Source organism: Centrocercus urophasianus, unplaced genomic scaffold (assembly GCF_019232065.1).
Source record: "Centrocercus urophasianus isolate 14NV4802_14NV808 unplaced genomic scaffold, USGS_Curo_1.0 seq_12, whole genome shotgun sequence".
Lineage (NCBI taxonomy): Eukaryota > Metazoa > Chordata > Aves > Galliformes > Phasianidae > Centrocercus > Centrocercus urophasianus.
Window position 1 is genome coordinate 27,653,628 of NW_024884364.1, and position 23,680 is coordinate 27,677,307.

Below are 23,680 nucleotides of genomic sequence, written 5' to 3' on the forward strand. Positions count from 1 at the left end.
AGCATACATAAACAGTAATAAATCATGTAAATATCCTATTTCTTCTCCAATGCACACACTTTTTTTTCCTCTTCTTCCTATTCACATATTCACTCACTACAATCCCACATTCTGTAATTCTACCCATTAGGCTACCAAACAGTTTTTGTAATTCAGTGTGTATGCAAAGGTCCTTAAAATCAGCAGCTGTAATAACACCTTCACAGAATCACTGGGGATGGAAGGGATGTCTGGAGATCATTGAGTCCAGCCCCCTGCTAAAGCAGTTACCTAGAGCAGGACGCACAGGAAAGTATTCAGGTGTCCATTCATTCAGTCATTTTCATTATTCAGCTGTCGTTGATTACTTGTTTTCTTAGAAAACTGGAAATCACATTAAGAAAGAATTACAAATTTCCTCTCTGATCAACTGTTGCAGAAAAGCTAAGGAATCTGTTATGAGGATTAACTTAGAAATGTAGGCAGTTGGACCTGTGATGATTTAATGCCCTTCAACCCCAAAGTACATTTGAAAAATGTCAGCACATCCTTTTTCTTCTAAAAATTGATATAGCTGCCCCAAATCCATATGATTTCCTCTAGCACCATGTGCATCAAAACATTTTTCTTCCAAAGCGGAGAACTTTCTTTGTTTCTGAATCTCAGCAAGACATCCACCTTCCAAAGAAATATCTTCTCTGTGCCGAATTAGTATTCTTTTCCATGTGAGTCTTCTTATTCTGAAAGCAAATGGAGAAATGTCAACCTACCTATTAAGATACAGACTCTTTCAGAAAATAGGACGAACTAGCAATTATCACAAAAGTCAACAGATTTGTTTCCTACGTACATCGGGACAGAACTAATGGTTCCTTAGTTGGTTATAGGAATACTGCTCACATGTAAATAACTCCCACAAGCAGCAGCTTGTTTAATCTCCTTCAAAAACCCTTATGTGTCTCCTCACAAAATAATTGATGAATTCAACTTCAGTACTCTCTTCTGCCTTGTTGTGCTAAGAATTTTAACATTCTTGCCACGTGTTGTCAAATCCTTTTAATCAAATAATTATGTTCATTTAGTCTCTACTACCAATATGAGTGATGGGAGCAAAATAAAGTGTGAACATAAAGCAATACAACTATATACATATCTAACAAGAATGGAGTACTGCTGTCCATTGCTATACCTCTGTAATACAGAGCAAGATAAAAACAGAAATATATGTGCACTGTGCAGTATTAGTAGCTTTGACTGCTATAACCGCCATTACAGTGGATACTCAGAGTTGCAAGCACATTATGGGGAAAAAAAAAAAAGCAACAACAAGAACAAAAAAATCACAACCTCTGCAGACCCTTATAGGCTAGAAGGTGGTTGAGTGTCACATCTTCTGCCCACGTACGCAACACAAAAAAACCAAATTATTCTTAATATTAACAGCATTTAAGTACGAAGAAAAGCTAACCTTGACCAGAACTCTTCACAGCTACTTTGCAGACCTTCTACACAAACAACACCTGGTTTCCCAGGCATGCAAAATCCTGACAGAGAGAGTTCCTTGGACCATTCTATAATATTTTTCCTTTTTTGCTTGTTGTAAATATGGTGACTATAGATCCACAATCTAGTGAAAACGACGTCCTCTGACCGAACAGCATTAGATGTCGTCACTGAGGAAGATGAAAGTTCTCTGTCAATGTAAGCAGCTGCCTGGTCTTTAATCCATTCTCTGGCACTCAACATGCAAGGCTCACCACTGCAGTTCTGCATCAAATACGTTTTTAGATCTAAGTTCAGCTGGGCTTGTTGAGAGCGGCTCAATAATGGTGATCTACAGGAAAAAAAAGAAAAGAAAAAAGGAGTTGTGATATGCTTACAGACTACCATATTTTTTCAGACAGTTTACTTAGGCTACCAAACAAATCAGGCCATATGGACTTGTTATTGACACTTAAGTCATGTGAAATATAAATGTCATAAAAAGCTTTCAATTATTGTGCTAACCCTTGAGTACAGGTACAGTACTAAAAATCAGATTGAAGGAAAAAGCACATGAGGAAGAGGCAAGGTGACTGAACTAATTTTCTGTAACACACAATGACAGAAAATACAGAAAATGACATTTAAAGAGAAATGTCCAAGAAAAAAAAAAAATAAATCAAAAACTTGAGGTCTGCCAGTAACAGCATTTGGCCAAGAAAGAGTAATACCAGTAACTTCTCACTCCTCTCAAGAGAGTTAAACCTTGTCAAAATGGAAAATGTACTCTGCTTGAGCATCAGACCAGTGAACACTATGTACACAAACCCCTTTGTATGGAAGATGGAACTCCTCCTCACTATTCCCATTTTTTTGTCTTATCTGCCAAGGTGATTGATGAAATCAAATTCTTGTAGGTATGACTTTCTTCAGCACCACTGTCCACCTGGCCAAATCTGACTAGCGAACAAATTTGAATAGTTTGTTGGTAAGTTACCAAAAAACAAAAAAACACCCAAACTGTAGTTTGCTATTAGATCTTTATTTACACATTACAACAGCTTCTAATTATTTTTACTAGCAATATTTTTAATAACATACCTCACGGTAATTTCTGGTAGAACAGATGGATATTCAAATGGTAAAGCACAGACCATAGAAAATTTTACCTAAAAAAAAAAAAATAAGCACATGTTAAGTTTGAGGAAACCTCGGTGTCTCTCAATATAGTCTTAGGAAAAAAAGTAATAATAATAAATCATAAAATAACAAAAACACTCTCTCCAAAACATTATTGTAATACCATAGAGGCATTAGAGTCCTCTGGCTTCACATTCAGCACAAACTGAATTTTAGAAGATGGCATCTCTGCAGACTCATTGTCAATGAAGTGCTTTAGTTCTGCCACTGCCAGCTGGTCGGTCACAGTGAACTCTTCCTCATATGGAAACATGCTAGAGAGTAAATCTAATTCTGATATTTGTATCTCGGCTTCTTCTCGGTTAGTCATTTCTGCAGCTTCCTAAGTGAGGGAAAAGAAAAACATACATGTATGTTGTATGAATATGTGAAGAATTCAATCATATACCCCCACGTAAGCCAAATTAGTCTTTAAAACCAACTCCATCAAAACTAATTCATAGATGTTGGGGGAAGCATGAAGTTCATGCGACAGCTCCATTAATTTGTAATGGTACACGATCGAATCACAGAATGCTTTGGGTTGGAAGGGAGCCCAAAGCTCACCCAGCTCCAACGCACTACCGTGACCATGCCCGCGCCCCCACCCGCGCCCGTTCCAAGCGCCCGGCCGTCGCTCCGCCACCACGACCCACCTAACGCGCATGCGCCGCCGCCGCCGCCGCCGCCACCACCTCCTCCCTTTCCCCTCCACGGCCCACCCTATGCCCTCCCGGCCCACAATGCAGCGCGCCCGGAAGTACGCGCGGCAGCGGCTGACCGTTGCTAAGGGTTGAGGTGAAGCTGCCGACTGCCTGGGGCTGAGCCATGCATCGCCATGCCGTCCGTGCTGCGATCGGAGCAGGTGAGGGTCGGCGGCGCGCCGGACTTTCCGGCTACCTCAATCCCGACACCTGCTTTGCCGGCTGTCCGCTGTCTCTCCTCCAGCCGCGGTTCTCGTCTTTTCCTATTGGCTGCACCGTCTGTCAGTAAAGACACGAAGGCGTTTTTGGCCAATTGGAAGCGAGTAGGGCGGAGTCGCGTGCTGGTTCGTAGAGAGGCCGGAGTGGGGCCGTGCAGGCGACACGTGAAGCGGCGCGGGACGCGGTGAGTGAGGTGGCGTGGCCGCGACCCCAGCCCCAACCCCAGCTCCAATCCCGAAGTCCTCCGGCCCTGTCCGGCTCTCGCCGCGGGATAGGGGTGTCGGCTCCCTGCTGGCAGCAGGTAACCGGTGGGACCGCTGGGCTTGGCCGTCCTGGGGGCATTACCCTGCGCTTTTAGTGCTTTTCAGAGTGCTTTTTGCTAAAAAATAAAGCCGTCGTCAATTGAAACCAAACCCAGAGTTTCCTTGAGTTAGGTATTGGGTTCTGTCGCCCACTTCCCAGCATAGGTTGCTGGCGGAGATCCTGTCAGACGTGTCTGGCTGACTGCAGCAGGTTATGTGAACAGCTTGGTGTTGACCTATCAGCCTGGCTGGGGCTAAATCAGCTTGGAAAGGGCTGTAATGGCTTAGGACTGACTGTTAAAGACCAAGCATTGTGATTTTCTGTGGAAAAAAAAAATGTGCTGTGGAGGGAATTTGGATGAACTCTTCTGAATAAACTGAATGCATATTTATAAATGTCATCATGGAATCACATTTGGGCTGCGTGAGAGAAAAATTTGGGCTGGGTGAGAGCTCAAAGCCCAGCCAGCCCCAACTCCCCGCCTTGGGCAGGGCTGCCCCCCACCAGCTCAGGCTGCCCAGGGCTCCATCCAACCTGGCCTTGAGCAGCCCCAGGAGCTTCTCTTGAAATCATTTAACCATTCTGCTACTTCTCATTTAACATCTGGGTCATCAGCTCTACTAGCATGCTTCTTAAAAGGTTTTTCATACAAAAAAGTCCTTTGTATGTAGTGTGTCTGAGCTGTCCCAAGCTCAGTTATGCTGATTTGTTTATGCTGGTTTTGTTTTCTGGCTGTGGCAGAAGCAAGCAGGCAGCTGTTTTCTTGGTGTGGTGCTGATTCCAAGCTTAGACCTGGTTTCGAAAGGATGGATGCTATGAGTCAGACTGAGTTCTGTGCTTACGCATTTACCCGCAGCTGACTTGAAGGGTGGAGAGCAGAACCAGGCCAGCTTGCAAAGCGTGCATGAATCTGCAGGGACTCAATTAGGAACTTTTTTCATAGTATTGTAGAATCATTTGAGTTGGAAGGGGCCTTTGAAGGCTATCTGGTTCAACCCTCTGTGACAAATGGGACAGAGCTAGATCAGGTTGTTCAGAGCCCTGTCTAGCCTGACCTTGGGTGTTTCCAGGGATGATGCATCCACCATCTTTGGGCAGCCTGTTCCACTGCCTCTCCATCATTATTGCAAAAAATAAACAAACAAACAAACAAAAAACACCCACCCTTTTCCTTCTATCCAATCGAATGTATTCCTCTTTTAGCTTGGAACCATTCTCCCTTGCCCTATCACAGCAGACCCTGCTAAAGACTTTGTCCTCTTCTTTCTTACAGCTCCTCTGTAGATACTGAAAGGCCACTCTCAGTTCTCCCCAGAACCTTTTCTTCTCCAGGCTGAAGAGCTCTAGCCCTCACAGCCTGTTCTTGCAGAGGAGGTGTTCCATCCTTTCAATTTGCATTTTTGCAAATGTCAGTTCTGACATCTGTGAGATAAGTCTCAGAGCCTTGCAGGAACTCCAGGCTAAAGGTGAGACAAGCAACAAACGTTTTGAAGGGACCTCTTGGCATAGGGCTCTGTAGTGGTAGATTGTTTTTTGTAGAAGGGTTTATGGGTATGCCAAATACCAGCCCCTGTATTTTCTTGTAATGTTGGGAAGCAATGATAAATTTCTTCCAACAAAGTAATTTAGAAGATGGAATCCCATTGTTTGTATATTTTTACATATGTTCGAGTATTCGCGCATGTCAGGTCTTATCAACGATGCAAGGGATTTACAAAAAACAAAAGTGAAAGACTGTAATTGCGCAAGTCTTGAAGACTTAGTAGGGAAAAAGTCAGTTTCATTTCCTGGAATTGCTGTTTTACTAGTTACTTAAAGTCCAAGTTCTGAAAATCTGTAGGATTTTTGGTACATAACTAATTCACTTTGTTCTCCTTTGCGTTGCTTTTGCTTTAGGGTTTTAACCCGTTTTTAATAATTCATGCTGGCTTCTTGTTTCTACCACAGTCACAGTTGCTTCTGTTAAATTAGAATTAATTTCTTTTGCAAATGTCAATCTACAAGTTAATTTTTCCTGAAGGAGTATCTCGGCCACAGAAACAGCGTATTGTCTAGCAACTAACAGATAAAACCTAAACCTAATTTCTGATTTTTTCATTGCTAGGTCACTGTTGTGTGTGAAGAAAATCATAGACTACAAATATGGGAAAGAAACGCACCAAAGGCAAAACTGCACAGGCTGATGAGTCTCTGGATATAGTGGGTAGGTTTCTTCTGAGAAGTCTCTGGTTCTGAAGAGGAAAGCAGTAATTCTGTAGCAAGAAGTTAATAAGGGTTGAATTATGTAAAGGACAAGGTAACTGTTTTCAATAGAAGTTTCACTAAAGCGTGTTAGTTTAAGGTATGGAATACAGAGAACATTTTTCTTTCAGCATGAGTTTCTTTACTCTGTCTTGTTTTTCTGAGCTACCTATTGATACTGTCAGGTATTTGACCTTCTATTTGCAAATTTAAACATTTGTAACTGCAAATAGTGAGGAATTGTAGGGTGATGATAATAAAATGGCTGGACTATGTATGTTTCTAGCCCAATTTCTCTGTATATGACTTAAGCATACAGGTAGCTTATCTTCGCTCTCGAGTGACAATGTCACCACCACCACCAACAAAACAAACCTTCTAGCAGCAAACACTTTTTCTCGGTGTAAACAGAGTCTGAATAGATGAAGTTCAAACCTGGCCCAGAAGATGTAGCTATATGTGGAATGTAGTGTTAGAGTGCAAAATGATGACGGTATAAAGTGGGATGGTTCTGCCATTATTTTTTTTTTTTAACCACGATCTGCTGCATAATTTCACTGAGCAGCTCAGCTGGAAGCATAACCTCCACAATCTCCACTTTTATAGGCCAGCCAGGTGCTGCCCTGGTGACTGGGAACTGTGGCAGTGGGCTGTGGCTGCTCCTTGAGAGGTGTGGGAATCGTAACACCACAGTAGTAGAAGCCCACAGCCTGGCTCATTAGGTAGGTTTGTAACCAAAAGCTTTGACAATGTAGATATGAGTGATATTTGAATTAGTATTTTTTTCGTAGTAATGCAGGAGTTTAGAATTTATCAAAAATGTGCTCAGATTGTGAGTGGAGGTAACAAAGTATGGGCTTCTGAATGGGTTTTCTGGTATGTCTACTAAGTTGTCATTCAGTGTTCCTTTGAGTTTGGAGAGATCATCACAGTTTCTGGATTATATTGTGCGTCTTTGAAACCCATAGACATTCCACATTTGTTACGATACCTACAAGATTCTTGTGCTTTATGTTTTGTAGAGCCTGTATGCAAGCATATTCGTAAAGGACTGGAACAAAGTCATCTGAAAAAGGCACTGCTGAATGTGGAATGGCATGTTTGTCAGGACTGCAAGGCAGCCAACAAGACACAAGAGAATGAGGAAGAGACTGATGAAAGCCCTCCAATATGGTTATGTCTAAAATGTGGCCATAGGGTATCTCTTGTTTTCTTGTTAATTTCTATTAACATCTTGCAGTGCCTCATAATAGAGTGGAACAATAGAGCTTTAATTAAACAGTTACACCTTTTCATTATCATTTTAAATGTGCTACGTGAGTGATTTGATATACGTTAGTCTTATGGGAAAGGTCTGCTCTGAATTGCACATGAAGTACTTCAAAGCTTGGCACAAAGGCATTTAGCAGACTTAAGGCTAAAACACAATCTTGAGGGTTTGCTTTCAGTGAAAGTCCAAATTATTTTTCTAAGAAAGTATAAATTTATGTTAATGCTCTAAATTTTTTATTTTCATCATAATATCTTGTGCTAACATTAGTTTGTTGAAGTTAGAACTCTGCATGCCAAACAATTGGTTGCTTTTGGTTTTGTTTGCTTGTTTGTTCTTTTCCTGTTGAGTTCTTCAAGCTGTTCAAACTAGAATTTGTAAATTAGATTTTCAGTCCCCAAAAGACTCTGTGTTTATTCTGCATTCAGGAAGGTACTTTTCTGTCTGCAGAACAAATGTCTTGAAATAAAGAGCCATCTATTAATCCTAATTGGTTGAACATAATTGAATGGTTTTCGTTTAAATACTTTCTTTATACTCTGACTCTTTTTATGTTTCATTGATAGTCAAAACTGGATTTTGTGACACTTCTGGTTATCAACATTATAGGGCTGTGGCAGAAATTCTCAAGAGCAGCATGCTTTAAAGCATTACACAACGCCAAGATCAGATTCCCATTGTTTGGTTCTCAGTTTGGACAACTGGAGTGTGTGGTGAGTTTGTCAGGAAACAGTTAAGATGTAGCTAGAGGGAAACAGAGGCTGGGATATCTTGTGTTTTCTTTGTGATTTCTGGGAGTGCTTTAGGAATGTGTGAAGTGTTTCCACACACAGTAGTGTTTGTTAAGATCTGCTGAGTAAATATTACTCTCTTGTAAAACTCCTAAATAGAATGTTTTTATAATTGAGCTTAGAAGTGACCAATCAGTAAATGCTGTTGATTTCTTATTTTACTGCTTTCGCTTGGTCAAAATACTGACACGCAGAAACATGTTATATAGCTTTAAATCTTAACTTTGATCCTTGGTAGAAGCTCCTTTCTGGTGCAAACTTAATGAAAGCCTTACTTACTGAGAAAACAAAAGTAATTATGACCTCTTAATACAAGATGCATTGTTCAAGAGGCACAGCTGCAGGATTAAATGATGCTATTGAGTCAGTTAATATGAATTCTGTCTTCCTGGTAATATTCTCTTCTCTTTAAAGAAGCAGTACATTAGTGTGTAATGGAGAATGGTAGCATCCTCAACTGTGCTGTATAGATGTATGGTATCTGGCATAGTTTTGATTTGGTTTAAAGTCACCTTCTTCTAAACTTATTATTCATCATTATGTTGATTTTTATATTAGACTGTCTCTTTATGTGATCGTATTTAGCACATACATGTGATGATTAATATTTTGTCATGGTTCTATATACTATTCTTGATTGGATGCAGTTTTAGTAATACGTGTATATTACTCATGAACTAATGAATTTTTTTGTGATTTTAATTAAGTAGTTGTGATTTTAATTAATTGAGGTATTTTGTTGGAAAATATCCATAGTTTTTAAATGAAAGTACTATTGAATGAGAGAAAGTTGTCTAAACAAAATATTTGCTTTCTTCTCTTGCATGAACTTGTATGAGATGTTATAACCAGAGAACTGGGTATTGGGCTTAAAGTATTGTCATGAATCAGAACAATCCAGAACTGTATTTCACTGTGACTTTAGTACATAAAACCAAAAAGTCAAAAGCAATTTTAATCAGCATCTGTTAATGCTATGAATTTATCAATTAATGTACAGACTGCATATGCATACATGATTGAAATTGGACTCGAATAATACCTGTAAGCAGTTTTGAATATGGAGAGAAAGAGGAGAGCTCTAGCGATTCGGTATCTTCTACTCTTTGGGGTTTACAAGAAATGTCATTGTACACATTTGCAGTAGGACCTAACAGTTGGATCTAATGATGGTTTTCACACATTAGTCAAACTGGCAACACTGAAGAAACTTAATTTTAATCTCCTGATTTCTTCAAGACTTCCTATAAAAGTAGTTGTTGAAAGGTTATTGTGTTAAAAGTTGCCCATGGAAGTAACTGTCATCTGTTATTCTAGGAGTGAGAATGCCAATTTTTACAATTAAACAAACTGACAATAAATACATACTCAAGGATTCCACAGGTAGAGCCAGGGTTTGTTGTTGTTGTTTTTGTTTGTATTTTAATGAAACATTGGAAAGAAAAAAAAAATAGAAAAATCATAGCTACTACTGAAGATGCTAGAGATTCAGGGAAGCAATTTACTGCAGGCTTCTGCTGCTTTTCAGATCAGAAAGTTATAGATAATCCTGAGATCTGCTAAATGCATTTGTGCCTAATAACTGTAATTGCCATGTTTCTAAGTGCAGAAGTGTTTGTATTCCCTTCAGTAGCTTTTAAGACCTCTTCAAATAGTTGATTGAATGGGACTACAATATTGATACATACAACTCTCCATATGCTTTATGTGTTCCAGCAAAAATTAACCCTTACTCAAGCCTTTATCACTGTAATTTCTATCAAAACTTTGTTGAAATCAGATCAGTGGTGTAACTATGTGCTTGTGGTTAGTTACTTCTTTGCTTGTGAAGAGACAAATAGATTTATTTCAGTAATAAAAGAGGGGAAAAAAAGCATGCAGAACTAATGGAGCACAAAAATAATCAGGTATTTTTTTCAGTGCTATGAGATTGGAAGGCCATTTCCTATAAGGCCTATTATCTGACTTCCTTTATTTGGCCAAAATTTGCCTAATGCTTCCTTTGCATGCAGTCTAGGTTTGTAAAGCACTTCCCTTACAGGTCTCGAGGCCTCGTTTTTGTGTGTAGGTCACTGTACTTACTTTTTAATCAGAAATACATTGAGCACTCTTCTGTCAGACTTCAGAATCTTCAAAAACAAAAAACCAAACCCCCATAACTTGTAATTTTATGTGTTTGTGTAATTAATTGCATGAAATGAGTAAGTAGTTTAGGAATTGTAATGGGAAAAAAAAAAATAGGAATAATTTTTGTTATCTTTTTTTTGGGGGGGGTGTGGGTGGGCCACCACAGGTGCTACGTATGTGATAATGAAGTTCCATACAGCACTTCAACGCGTTTGGGCCAGACTGTGGATTATATTAAAAAACAAGTTTGTGTCAGCTCATCACGTTTAGGTAAGTAACTGTAGTATCCATAGAGTAGATCAGAAAGACTCTTAAATACAGCAGATAATTTTGTAAATTAAGAATGTTCATTAATTCTTTGCTTACTAAAGAGTATCTTATGATAATTTAAACGGCTAATTTTTTCATTGATTTTTCTTTGTTAGTTCTGAAAACAAAACATTCTAGCCCATAGACTTAATTGGACCAGATTTTTCTTAAACTCTCGTGAACTTTTACAGACTGAAAAATGAAAGAGGAGCAGGAAATTAAGCATGTTATTAGGATGTGCTGTGATTAAATAATCGACTTTCAGTACTAAGAAGGGTCCTATTAATTCATCAGTATTGCCCAGTCTCTCAAGATTTGAGGGGAAAAAAAATGAATTGTTGTTGCTGAAAGGTAATTTGATTTCTATTTTTTATGTATTTTTGTAGACATTTGCAAGTATCAGCTGGAATGGCTAGGTCTTCAGCTGTTGCAGCTTATATACTCCTTCCATTAGGATATAAGAAGATTTGTTTTCTGAGGGCGTACATGTTGCTGCAAAGCGTTGAGAGCTCTGCAGTCTACCTTCAAAATGTGGATGTTTAAAAGCAAAAAGCCCAACCTGCTCCTCCAGTTTGCTATGCTATGGATGTTGTGTTATGCAAAACTGTTTCTCTGCAAGGCATTTCCACTTGGGGGAGTTTTCATAGCAAAATAAATGCTCTAACTCCTACCAAGATTTCCAACATTGTCCTACGCTTGAGTCACCTCATAGCCCCTTTTGGAAACAGATCACACCCAAACCAGCAACGCCAAGTAGTTGTCTCTGAATATTTTGTGCAGGAATCAGCTGAGCTTTTCCCAAAGGGGATCAGAATCTTTGGGTGTGTTTGCTCCGTCTTTGCCAGATAAGTAGTTTCATTGCATGTAGTATCTGGACTTAGATTGCTTGCTGGAATATTTGTTCTCAGATTTGAAGTAGACTGCTGATTTCATACCTGCCTCTGGTTGCCTGTTTCAGAAATTCCAGCAGTTGTTCTTTCCTTGTTCATCAGTAAATATGATATTGTCCATTTCTTTGCTTTCTCAGAGCTGTTTTACGTTGTCTAAAAGTTACCTTGACTCCCAGCCCTATTTGTCAGAAACCTTATCAAGGGTAGACCACCAAACTGGTAGAACTGGTGCAGGTGTTATTCTGAAAACTACCTGATAGGTTTGTTAAACAAGTCATTGGAATTTTGAGCTATACACCAAGGTAATTTTGGGGAAAATATCTTTAATGTCTCTTGAAGAATATGTTCTTCTCTGTTTCATCTATTTATATTAATAAGGAAAACATGAGGATTCTTTCACAGTGGGAATCCTTTTGACTTTAATTTCAGATAATAATGCCATATCAAGAGGGCCAGATGCCATCTTGTTGGATGCTGTAGAAACCCCTAACATAGAGGATGTTGCAACGGGAATGACATTTCAGATAACACATGCTGAGTTGCAGAGATTGTTGGCATGAATGGGCTGAGTGTCATGTTTAAGTGCTAAGCTGATATGAAATGGTGTTTCGAAAGTTTCTTGTTTGTTTTAGACTGTCTAAGTGGTAGGAGTTAAGAACCTTGCATCTGTAGGATTATGGAATTAATTATCATATGTTTATGTTTCAAACATCATAGTTTGCTCCTGCATATCACTACTTTATCCTTGCCCCTTCGTTGTTATTGGATTAATAGATTTCTTTGTTTCAGCAGAAAAGCAACAAGAGAACAAAGATGTTGGAATTGAAAAAGTAGAAAAAGACAGCAGAAATGAGCAAGAAAAAGAAGTCTTGCTGAAAGAGAGTTCTCATTCCAGTACCAACTCTGAAAACTCTGAAGTGACTGTGAAAGGACTTAGTAACTTGGGGAATACATGTTTCTTTAACGCAGTGATGCAGGTACAGTAGTTACTGCTGTTCTTAGAAAGTAAAGAATAAAAAAATCAAGCAAAGAAATGGCACCAGTAAAATATGATTTTTATCTGCCAAGAATGACGGGTTCATTTTAAAAATAGTGCATTGGCCCAGAGCAATATGAAGGAATGGCACTACAGGTTCAGACTTGCACTAAGTGGAGGTCTAAGCAATTGCCTTGCCTTTGAGGGACAGCATCTTTTACTGATAGAGATTAAGCATGCCAACATCCAAATTTAGTAATAATGTAAAAATACATTGTAAAGTAGCCTGGTATGTTACCCTTCCTGACCTCTTAGAATATGACATTAATACCCAAAGACCATGGATGTTTACTGAAACAAAATACTCGCTGTAAGCAGCAGGAAATCAAATAGAGGAAAATATTAGCTGGATCAGCATATTCCATTGCCGTTTTTCTTAGCTAAGAAATGCATAGATTAAGTAAGCTTCCTCTTCTGAATGTTTTAAAACTTGCGTGTTACCTTGTACTCTTTGGCTGCTGGCTTTTCTTGAGCAAAATTCCCATTGCACTTGTAGATTTTAATGAACAGCTTGATTTTATGTTTTAATACATCTAAAAGCAAGGGAATAAATATGTGCACTAGGTTAACCTTCTGATTTAAAACAGACTCTAGTAAGTAGACCATCAAAAGGTCAGTCTGTAGAATACGTCTAGGGCTTCTATGACCAGTGAGAATATAGAGAGAAGATATTTGCAAGTCCCTTTAGTTCTGTGGGATTTACTTTGAGCAGTTAAACATTTATAGAATTTCCAGATTTGTGTCCAAGGTCATATTTAACTCTCTAGTTGTGGTTGGCAAATATAACTTACTGTTAATCTTGTTGCTAACACGTGGCAAGTGGAACTTCCCTTCCTATTGTTCCCTGGCTACCAGTTCCCTGGTTATTTTTCTTTCCTTTGTCTTCTGCAGAATTTATCACAGACCCCAGTCCTGAGGGAGCTGCTTAAAGAAGCTAAAATGCCTGACACAACAGTTAAGATTGAGTCACCTGAGTTGTCCATGGTATATATGTTTCAACCTTCATTGTGTTTGTTTGTTTTCCTCAGGTCTGATTAAAAAAAGCAAGCAATACTCTCTTCTCTAGATTTGAAAACTGCTTAACTATCAACAAGATTAAAATGTAAAATCAGTGTGAACTTCACCACTGAATTTAACAGAGCTGCTGCTGAAGTCAGTAGTGCTTTTCATCTTCAAAGAAATGGAACTGTATAACATTTGCATTCATCTGACTGCAACATAGGGAACTAGAAAATGTCTCCAGTACAAACCCAGTGGGGATTTGGCTGGGAAAAAAAAGGGGTTAAAGCACTAAATAAAAGCAAGAAATATGGACTTGCAACTGAACAAAAAAAAGTAGCTAATGACTTTCAAGTCAGTGTTTTGATATTATGTGATGGGAAACCATTTGTTGCTTGTTCTTGTCAGTGTAACACAATGCCATCTTGAAATTGCGTGTGTTCTGTCTTGTAAGAGTATTTTCAAGAAGTCGAGAAATCAGAGAGGGAAAATCCTAATCCCGAAGGATCAGTCACCAAACCAATTCTGTTGTTATTGTTTAAAACAGGAACCTCAGCTGGTAAAACTAGATCAGCCAGGTCCTTTGACTTTAGCCATGCATCAATTCCTGACAGAAATGCAAGAGACAAAGAGAGGGGTAGTCACTCCTAAGGAACTTTTTGCTCAGGTTTGTAAAAAGTGAGTATCTATATAATTGCATGGCATAATGAGTATGGGGAGAGTTGGGGGGAGTGTTCTTTAAACAAAAGGTGAGTTTTCTTCCTCTTTTTCTTGAGCTTACATCACTGCATTTAAAGTTAGCATAGTACTTAAAGTTTTGAAAGGGTAAAAAGCGAAATATAAGTGAAGAGAAATAAAATGGAAGAGATTCAGTGATGCAGTGATATGTTCAGATTTTTAGAAACTAACGTATGCGGATGTTTGGTGCTCTTACATGCATGGATGCTTGAGATTGTGCACTTTTGTGTCTGGAGCATGTTGTTTTTACTCTTATCTCTAAGATCAGCTATACTTCACAATTATTGTTTCCTTTAACAGAGCAATACGATTTAAAGGTTATCAGCAGCAAGATAGTCAGGAATTGCTTCGGTACTTACTTGATGGAATGAGAGCAGAAGAAATACAAGTGAGTGTTAGTTTCATAGTTGCACATGACTTTATTCTTCAGATCAAGACTTTCATCTCTGCTGAAGGAAGAAAATGCATTCTTTCTCAGAGAGGTCAACCCTATGTAAAGTGGTTTGTGCTGCCCATAAGCACTTATTTGCAGAGGATTGACAACAGAGCTGTAGAACATAGCAGGCTCTAAGTAGAATCGTTGTGAAGAGACCATCATGAGTCTTGCTATTTTAATTTTAGAAAAGAATATTCAAAGAAATACATTTGTTCCTATCGTGTATCTCTTCAGGGTTGCACACACTGTTTAAGTTTCAAATGCAATGATATTTTCCGTGTTGTTTTTTTTTAAAGCATTGTACTTGTTATTCTCTATGGTGTTCTGTTAAAATCAAGTAGAGATGTTCAGTTGTGTTTGCTCTAAAAGTCTAGAGTAGATTCAACACTTTTCATATAAATATCTGTTGTTCTTCAGAAAGGAGATTGACTTGTTCAAAACTACTGTAAAAATAGTCACTTGGACTATGTGCAGTCATCCTAAAGAATGCCTTTTTGTGTTCCTTTCTGAAAAATCTGGGGGAACGTTTGTGGAAGTTTCATGCTGTATTTGTCCAGTTCTAATTTTATAAAGTATTTATTCCTTGGACTAATTTTCTTATATACTAATTGTGATGTTATGATTGCAAGTTTGTTTCTTGATTGGTCGGCTATTTTTTTTTAACACCAAAATGCAGGAGGTCTCTTTTATCTTTACAGGCAGTTGTGTTGTTTGTATGGATTCTTTTAACAGTGAAGAGAATTTTTTTGTCTCACTTTGAGGCATTTTATAAAGCTAACTGAATTCAGTTAGAAAATTGTGCAAAATGTGTGCTTGTTTTGAACATTTCAGCGAATAAGTGTTGGAATACTGAAGGCTCTGACTGATTCAGACAACCAAAATGAAGAAGAACTGAGAAGGAAAATTAAAGGTAAAAATGTGTTACTGATGCTATGATAAAGTTATAAATTTTTCTTTTTCATTCTGACACCAACAGCTGTCACTAAAAGATACATGTTGAGTGCCAAATCTTGAATATGTGTCTGTCTAGAACGTAAGACTTTGAATGATAAAACATTAAATGATGTCTTACTGACCTTTGTGGTGTTTTTCTGTAGTGGAACAAGACAGTATGTGCTACAGTGGAAATATAGCTTGAGGAAATTGGTTTTGTTTATAGAGGTCTTACTGTGATGAAAGCTGATATTTAGCTTTAGCTTCAGACAATTGCCTGAGGTAAATCCAGAGAGAAAATAGGAACTCCTGGAGTGTGGTAGTTCTGAGGCAATTAAAAAATGCATTTGACTTTAGAAAGCTGTGATGTTTTCAGTTCAGTCAAGGTGTCTTTTGCAGATGTATTTTTACACCTGCTCCTTTAAGATATGAAAGGATCTTACTGTAAGAGTCTTACTGCGCTTCCTGAGTAGACTGGAACAGACTAACACATGCATTGTACTTCTTGCATAATGTTGGTGGGATTTTTTGGGATTTGGTATGCCATAATTAAATGGGTTGCCAGTATATTATATGCAGTATTATTAACTGTGATGTATACTTTGTCAATTCTCAGAATATGAGAAGAAGAAGGGAATAAAAAGTTTCGTAGATCGGATCTTTGGTGGCGAGCTAACCAGTGCGATTATGTGTGAGGAATGCAGAACAGTGAGTAAAGGCCCTGCTTTGAATGCCTTGGAGTATGATTTTATGTCCTTTTGAGAAGAACCCCAAAGTAACTTTGTAGAAATAAGTGGAATTAGAGAGATTTTCTTCAGTTAATACACATCTGTGAGCTGATGAGTCGCGTGGTTGACTGGAGATCTGTCTTCCTTATTCCTACAAAGCTAATCTTCCATTTCTTTTCAAGAGTTCCAAAAAAAGAGGGTGGCAGCAGCAAGCTGCCCCTACCAAAATAATTTATTATCAGATTCCAGATAAATGCCTTCCAGTGATGCAAACTGTAGTGAATGAATTGCTCTGTTCTGTTACCAGCAGCAGTATGCTACGAAGGTCTCTCTTTACTTTTTCGTTAGACAATTAATGGGCTTTCCTAATCCCTTTCCCATGTGGGAATTACCATGGGGTTCCTAGGAAAATAGTGAAGGAAGAAGGCACTGTGGGGATGAGGCACCCCAAAAATGGGATCATTATGGATATGAGTGAGTGGGTTAGATGATTATCCTGGCAGATCTCAGAATGAATCTCATAGGCCTTAGGCTGTATTCTCATGCTCTAGAAAACCAAGACTTGAGAAAGTATTTCTTACTTCTTTAGCAATAGAATTGGTAGAATTTGATTGTGGATAGCATTTTGTGAATACAGATAGACTGTGTTTTACATTTGTATGCATAAGTGGGGAAAAAAAAACCAACATTGAGTGCAACAAGGATACATACAGATAAGCTTATTGACAGCACGCCAGCCACATCCAGAAACTTAAATTGAACTCTTAAATGTTCATTTACAGGTATCCTTGGTCCATGAATCTTTCCTTGATTTGTCGCTTCCTGTACTAGATGATCAGGTAAGGACCTGTATGTGCTTGACACCTGGCTTAATTTTGTTTGCTTATATGAAAGCACATATTATATAATCATTTGGGAATTAATTTATGCATCTTTCTAAATGCCTCTTTGCATATTAAAATACTGATCTTGCCTCAGAAAGGCAGAGAATAAGATTTTCTTGTGCGCTTGACTCATTTAAGTCCCATGAAAGTAAGTTATGGCTCTTAAGTTGCCTTTGTAAAATCAGTGATAGTATGTTGGTGATCTTGCTGCATTGTCAGTTCATTCCTTTGGTGTAGACATTGGCTTAGGGAATAATCTGGTAAATTCAAATGCTTTCTCACTACTGTGGAAAACTGAGTTACAAAAAACAATGTTTACTAGTTTGCCTTCACTGTTATTGATGAACTAAGTGGCATGACAGTGATGATTGCCTACTGATCTACTTGGGCAATTTATTTTCTGACTTTTCATCCATTTTTCTACACTCGGTGCAATAATACTTCTCATAATCTAAATGCATATTGAATAAAATTGAGAAGCACGCTAGAATAGTGTCTGAATACTTATTTGATTTGCCTGCTCTCAAAAATTGACACTCGGAATACTTGATTTGCTTTGTGCTTCAAATTAAGAATCAGCATGTGTAGTATTTCAGATTTGCCATGTAGCACTGCCCAACTAATGAATATATATTGAAATGAAATCCCCTCAACCAAAGGAATCGTGCAAATGAACAGATTTCATTTTAGCAGAAGCAAATAAATGGTAATACTGCAAACTGTGTGGCATGCAGTTCAACTTCAAACGTCTCTACTTGTGTGAAATGCTACTCTTTAGTGAATTTGATGAGATTTACATCTGTTAGAGGCAAAGGTCGTTCCTTTATGGGTCCAGAATATGGGTCTTATATACCGATTTTCTTCATACTGTTTCATTTTGAAGTCATCATTTCTCATGGGCTTCACGTGGAGTGAGATCCATCTCTTCTAAGCATTAGGGTGGCTGGCGTCAATGAGTTGGTTGAATATTAATCACTAAAATGTTATGTCTGGGGCTCAGAACTCAAATAACATTCCTGTAGTTTTCTCTGGAATGCTGTTTTGTTATTCAGGACAGTAACATATCTGCTTCTGTGACTGTTCTGTGGCTTTTCTCTTTTTTTACCACCAGAAAACAAAAAATACAAATGAGAGGAACGTAAAAAAAAATAAAGGAAAGGAATCTGAAGAGGAAGAAGAAGGTAAAAACAATGATTATTATATTAAGCAGAGAGATGAGCCCCCTGGTACAAGTAAGCACCTTCAGAAGAAAGCAAAGAAACAGGCCAAAAAACAAGCCAAGGTTGGTTTTGATAAGTATTTCATTTTTACTAAGAAGCACTTGAAACTTGGGGTAAAACAAGTTTTGTTTTTTTTGCTTCCTCAGTTTACATGGAAGAAGAGGGGAGAATTTAGAATTTCAATTTAGAATCAATCAAATGCACAACAAAAAAGACCAATTGTATGTAGGGCATTGCTGTGAAGAAATGATACATTCTGTTAAGAGCTGCTGTACAAGGAATAAGTTAATATCCAGAGGAATGTGAAATTAATGCTGCTTCAGATGGGCATCGTGCTTGTGTCAGGTTCTCCACTCCTTGGTTGTAAGATAGTCACAAAACTTTAGAATACAGGCTTAAGAAAGTGTCTTTAAAATACAGCAATTCCCTTTGTATCTCCTTGATCCTATGTGACAGGGTGCAGTCGGGTTGTTACATCTGAGCAAGGATAAATTCAGTTAGTTAAACTGACATCAGATCACTTAATAGTAGGTATTTTTCTCCCTTTTGACCCAGATATGAGGTGCAACAAGGAATTTCCTGAAGAAATGGTCAGAAATGTTAAGTATCATTTAAACATACTCTGCTGGAGGGTTAGGTTGGATATCAGGAAACACTTCTTTGTAAAGCACTGGAATAGGCTCCCCAGGGAGGTGGTTGAGTCACCATCCCTGGATGTGTTTAAAAACCATTTGGATGTGGTGCTCAGGGATGTAATTTAGTGGAGGGCTGTTAGAGTTAGAGTAGGATGGTTAGGTCGTGGTGGATGGTCTTTAAAAGTCTTTTCCATCCTGAGCAATTAAATGATTCTATGCTTTTTCTATGCTTATATATTATGTATACCAATTTGCAGTGCCAGCGCCGCCAGCAAAAACTCCAGGGAAAGGTACTTCAATTGACAGAGATCTGTGCTACTGAAGAGTCAGAAAAAGATGTAGCATGTGACCAGGAAGGAGAGGCAGAAATTAACTCTGAAATTCCTGATGTGAAGCAGGAAGAGGAGTCATCAAATGATTGCAAAGATGACTACTTAACTCAAAATGACTTAAATATACAGGAAAATAGTACAGATGTTCAAAGCATGCATGAAAGCACAGGAAAGCCAGAGCAAGAATGTGTAGAAAAGGAGTCTATAGGGGATCTCCCCACAGAAGACTTAGATTCTCCTGTAGAGTTTGTCAATGGCCTTGACGACTTATCTTTGAAAGATGAAGATGAAGAAAATGAAGATGAAGAAGGGCTTGCTGCTGACTTTTCAAAACTACACTTGGGTGCCAGTGCTGAATTGGATATAAACGTTATAGATGACCTTCAAACTGTTCCAGCCAAGACATGTGAAATATTGACCGAAGATGCAGAAATGGCGTTTCGTACTCTTGCTAGCAGGGAAGACCTGAACCCAGAAGAAGGCTCAATCCATCACTGTTTGTATCAATTTACCCGTAATGAAAAACTTAGTGAGAACAATAGACTGCTGTGTGATGTATGTACACAAAGACGTTATGGACCAAAGAACGCAAAAAGTATGGTTGATTATATATACTTTTTAATCTTTTAAATGAACAAATGTCCCGACTGCTGCTTGGGTTGAAGGGGGGTGTTCTTAAAAGAGCGTAATTTCTTGTGTCGCTTCAAACCTGACTTGGATCTGTAGAATAGTATTTGATGTGTAGGTTGTGAGAATCTTGTTTGTGTAGACTGGTACAAGTTATTAATCAAGTAAAGTAGCGTGCTCACAAGCTTGGGTACAGAATCCTGGAGGACAGGAACAGATGGTTAAAGAGGAGTGGTTTTAATTCAGGAGGTTCATTTCAATCTAGAACTTTGTAATGTGGATGAATGAAGTGGTTGTTATTTCTTCTCTCAAATGTGGAATTTCCGTAACAATCATGGGGAGATGATGTTGGTGTTTGCTCAAAAGACCAGTGAAAGCAGCATGCAGCTTCAGATTGTGAGAGTTGTAGAGAACATGCAGGAACTCATCCTGCGTGTGTTAGCTCTGATCATAGTATGAGCAGTTAGTAATTCTGTGATCTGAGAGCTGCACGATGGGAACTGTTTCACACTGCATCGTGTTAAAGTGGAATGCTTGGATTTACATGTTAATCACTGATGTTTTTTCTTTCTTGCAGATGAAAAGCATGTTTATACTAATGCCAAAAAGCAAATGCTGATTTCTCTTGCTCCTCCAATTTTAACTCTTCACTTAAAGAGATTCCAGCAGGTAATGAACAGCATATATTTCAAATGGGGCCCTGGGCAGCCTGGTCTAGTATTAGATTAGATTGGTGGCCCTGCCAACTGTACGGGGCTTGGAGCTTCATGATACTTGAGGTCCCTTCCAACCCAAGCCATTATGATTTTGTGCTGTTGTGCTAGCTTAACTTAAATCTGATGGTAGCATATTTCCATTTATCTCTAAACTCGTTTTGTGTTTTTTTTTGTTGTTGTTGTTCTTCCTTCCAGCATTTGGGAGGCAGATACACGCAAGGTTGTGGTTGCTTTTTGTTTCATTGGCTTGTTTTGTTTCTCAGGGGGTGGTGAGGTGGGTGTGTTTTGTCAGGAGGAAAAAAAAGCAAAACATTCTAGTAGGGGTCTAAGTAACTTCTTGTTGTGAGCTTATTTGCTTAATAATTTTTTTCCTTCACTATTGTTAGTGCAAACTGTATTCAGCAGCATTGTTAACACTGCTTCCTGCTACTGCAGCAGCTGATGAACTCTTCTGTTTCTGTACAGATAGAACAGGATGCCTCACTGAAAGAATTTAATGAATAGGCTTAGAAAAGCTTTACACGTAGGGCTTTAAATTTGAAAGGAAAAAAAAAAGAGGGAATAGTAGACAGTATTGTCTCTTTTCAATTTAAAACCATGTAAATTTTGGTCAAAGTATTTCAAGACAGAAAAATAAAATAAGGGAGGTGACTTACTGTAGATGAAAAGCAATTCCACAGAGAAAATGCAAATGTATAGGATATTATTAAGGCTGATTATACAACTAAGGAAATAACATTTATCACTTTTTCCCTTGCTTTTCCAGTTTGATGCTGGAAGATTATTTGAATAAGTTGGGAGTAGAATTCCCATCAGTTTTGACAATCTAAAATTAGGTCCTTAGGTATACTGCAGTATCTAGAAGAAAGAGATGTCTTCATAGTTAGAGAAGTGTACACTGAGTTGATTCATTCTCTCCTGCCACCATTAAGTTACCATAAGAGTGAGCTGAAGAGCCATCTTAACTTGTGCAGCCTGTAGGGGCAAGGAGGTAATGCCAGAACACTCTGGGCATGGGAGAAAAATAGAGACAATTTTCCTTCCTTACGATCTTGTCTAAATTTGTAACATTTAATTTGTATTGCTAAGAAATTAACCTGAAGTATTTAGTAATTAATTTAGTATAGTTTTAATATGCTACACTTAAAATATGGATTTTCCTTCTACTTTTTGTCTGTTTAAGGCTGGATTTAACCTACGGAAGGTTAACAGGCATATCAAGTTTCCAGAAGTAATAGACTTGGCTCCTTTCTGTACAGTTAAATGTAAAGTAAGTAGTGAAATAATATTTGCATTCTCCCACGTTTTAATGTGCTTTCACAGTTCTGCTGCTTAGCAAAATCTGTGGTGAATGCTTATCAGGTTATGTTTTGTGATAAGTGCAAGTGGCACTTCAAAGCTATCTTAATTTGAGTGTACTACCACAGATGACCACCTTCCTTTTCATTGGCAAACAAATCAAAGTGAAGAGATTATATTCTAACGTAGTTCAAAAGCCAGTACCACACTGACATGCTTTAATTTCCACTTTTTTAGAATGTGGCTGAAGGGAATACCAAAGTATTATACTCCCTCTATGGAGTTGTTGAACACAGTGGAACAATGAGGTCTGGGCACTACACTGCTTATGCTAAAATGAGAAATATGAACAACCATCTTTCTGATCTTGTCCTTCAAGGACAACCTCCTCAAGGTAAATAATTAACTGTATTTTACAAATTACGTTTTACTGCCGAACAGTAAAGGGACTGAGTGCTCTAATCCCTGCTCTACTTCTGCTCTGAAATTCTTACTTTTGTAGCTTTAGAAACTGAACCAATAAAAGGACAGTGGTTCCACATCAGTGATACCCATGTACAAGCTGTGTCTACGTCAAAAGTGCTGAGCTCACAAGCCTATCTTCTGTTCTACGAGCGACTGCTGTAACTCCTCCAAGATGTCTTCTTGGGCCGTAACCACCGTCAGCACCCTAAAAGAAGGCAGGAACAAGCAAATCCTATTAACATGGTAGAGCTACTGTATGCAACTGCAAGAGTATACTTAGTGCTTCTTAGACACGCTGGCACATGGTTAACTTATACTTTTTCCAGTGTTTTCACTACTTATAAATAAAGAACTTTTTTTCTTTTTCTTCAAAATTAGAACCTGACGTTTCTATTGAGTGTTCTTACATTGGTACAAACAAGCAGCTGCTGCTCTTTCATTTCACCAGAGACCAGCTGTAACATTGACTACAGTTACCTGTTACTTCAGTATGTATTCCAGAACTTTCTAGGTGTGTTAGAGCCAACAGATTCTGTACTGGCTGTCTTTGTGTTGTTGGTTTATTTCCAGTAGAGCCCTCAATTTGCAAAGTCTCTAGGAAGTCCTTGGTACAAGCACCTTACTGCAGCATATTGACAAGGCTGTGATCACAGCTCTTAGTGTTAAGTATTTTTGTTCTGGAGGATTAAGAAAGCTTGTCCTTCTCCCCAGGCTTGGCTTCATACTGGTTCACATGAAGTCCTGGCTCCTTGTGCTAGACCAGCAGCTGTTTACATTCAGTGCATTTTTCACAACACCCTTCCTAAGAAAATGAGTGCTCTCATGTGTTCGTTACCCTTGAAGTCATCAGCAGTAGCACTTGTGCAGCTGATGAAATCAGTATGCCAATCCTTCCAAAAACTTGCTGAGTTTTTCAGCCATGCCAGCTACCAACTGTAAGGCTAGCTCTGGTAGAGCTGCTGCATGGCAACCTTATTTAGGCATGCAGTAGTTCCAGACTTGATTTAGCTGTCCACTCCCTTCTGGCTGTGAAGAAGTACAGACAAGAGTAATTAAAAAAAAAAAAAAAAAAAAAATTGAAGTGGTTTGAATTTCAAGGGACTTTAAGGCACACAGGTTTTCTTACTTTCTCCAAGGA

General features: G+C 38.4%; 2 protein-coding genes across 11 annotated transcripts; one reads left to right on the top strand and one right to left on the bottom strand.

Moving 5' to 3' along the window:
* Positions 1-303: 303 nt before the first annotated feature.
* On the bottom strand, positions 304-3,591 carry RWDD2B (RWD domain containing 2B). 5 transcript variants are annotated; one of them, XM_042809913.1, is made up of 6 exons: positions 3,208-3,257; positions 2,765-2,983; positions 2,563-2,630; positions 1,737-1,813; positions 1,448-1,652; positions 304-719 (listed from the first exon to the last, which is right to left on the bottom strand). In XM_042809913.1, the coding sequence occupies exons 1-6, from the start codon at positions 3,232-3,234 to the stop codon at positions 482-484; spliced, it is 834 nt and encodes a 277-aa protein (XP_042665847.1). In that variant the 5' UTR covers positions 3,235-3,257; the 3' UTR covers positions 304-481. The 5 variants fall into 5 exon arrangements, with proteins under 5 accessions (XP_042665847.1, XP_042665844.1, XP_042665846.1 ...); XM_042809910.1 differs by lacking the exon at positions 3,208-3,257 and adding an exon at positions 3,422-3,591 and having other exon boundaries at positions 1,448-1,813; XM_042809912.1 differs by lacking the exon at positions 3,208-3,257 and adding an exon at positions 3,297-3,318 and having other exon boundaries at positions 1,448-1,813.
* On the top strand, positions 3,400-22,919 carry USP16 (ubiquitin specific peptidase 16). 6 transcript variants are annotated; one of them, XM_042809903.1, is made up of 19 exons: positions 3,400-3,505; positions 5,140-5,332; positions 5,971-6,069; positions 7,130-7,305; positions 7,987-8,090; positions 10,462-10,565; positions 12,284-12,471; positions 13,422-13,514; positions 14,077-14,207; positions 14,568-14,655; positions 15,535-15,613; positions 16,253-16,344; positions 17,147-17,203; positions 18,360-18,530; positions 19,361-20,030; positions 20,640-20,731; positions 21,962-22,048; positions 22,315-22,471; positions 22,580-22,919. In XM_042809903.1, exons 3-19 carry the CDS (start codon positions 6,009-6,011, stop codon positions 22,702-22,704), a joined length of 2,475 nt encoding a protein of 824 aa, XP_042665837.1. In that variant the 5' UTR covers positions 3,400-3,505; positions 5,140-5,332; positions 5,971-6,008; the 3' UTR covers positions 22,705-22,919. The 6 variants fall into 6 exon arrangements, with proteins under 6 accessions (XP_042665837.1, XP_042665835.1, XP_042665841.1 ...); XM_042809904.1 differs by lacking the exon at positions 3,400-3,505 and adding an exon at positions 3,764-3,864; XM_042809901.1 differs by lacking the exon at positions 5,140-5,332.
* The last annotated feature ends 761 nt before the right edge of the window (positions 22,920-23,680 follow it).

What these genes read in the sequence shown, in the direction of transcription:
- RWDD2B (XM_042809909.1), bottom strand. Translation starts at nt 3,234, where the DNA reads ATGGTCACGGTAGTGCGTTGGAGCTGG. An exon ending in CGGTAGTGCGTTGGAGCTGG is followed by an intron (nt 2,984 to 3,207) that starts GTGAGCTTTGGG and finishes TCCCTCACTTAG; the next exon opens with GAAGCTGCAGAAATGACTAA. An exon ending in TGTGAAGAGTTCTGGTCAAG is followed by an intron (nt 720 to 1,447) that starts GTTAGCTTTTCT and finishes ATTTGCTTTCAG; the next exon opens with AATAAGAAGACTCACATGGA.
- USP16 (XM_042809903.1), top strand. Translation starts at nt 6,009, where the DNA reads ATGGGAAAGAAACGCACCAAAGGCAAAACTGCACAGGCTGATGAGTCT. An exon ending in TGAGAGCAGAAGAAATACAA is followed by an intron (nt 14,656 to 15,534) that starts GTGAGTGTTAGT and finishes TGAACATTTCAG; the next exon opens with CGAATAAGTGTTGGAATACT. An exon ending in ACTTAAAGAGATTCCAGCAG is followed by an intron (nt 20,732 to 21,961) that starts GTAATGAACAGC and finishes TGTCTGTTTAAG; the next exon opens with GCTGGATTTAACCTACGGAA.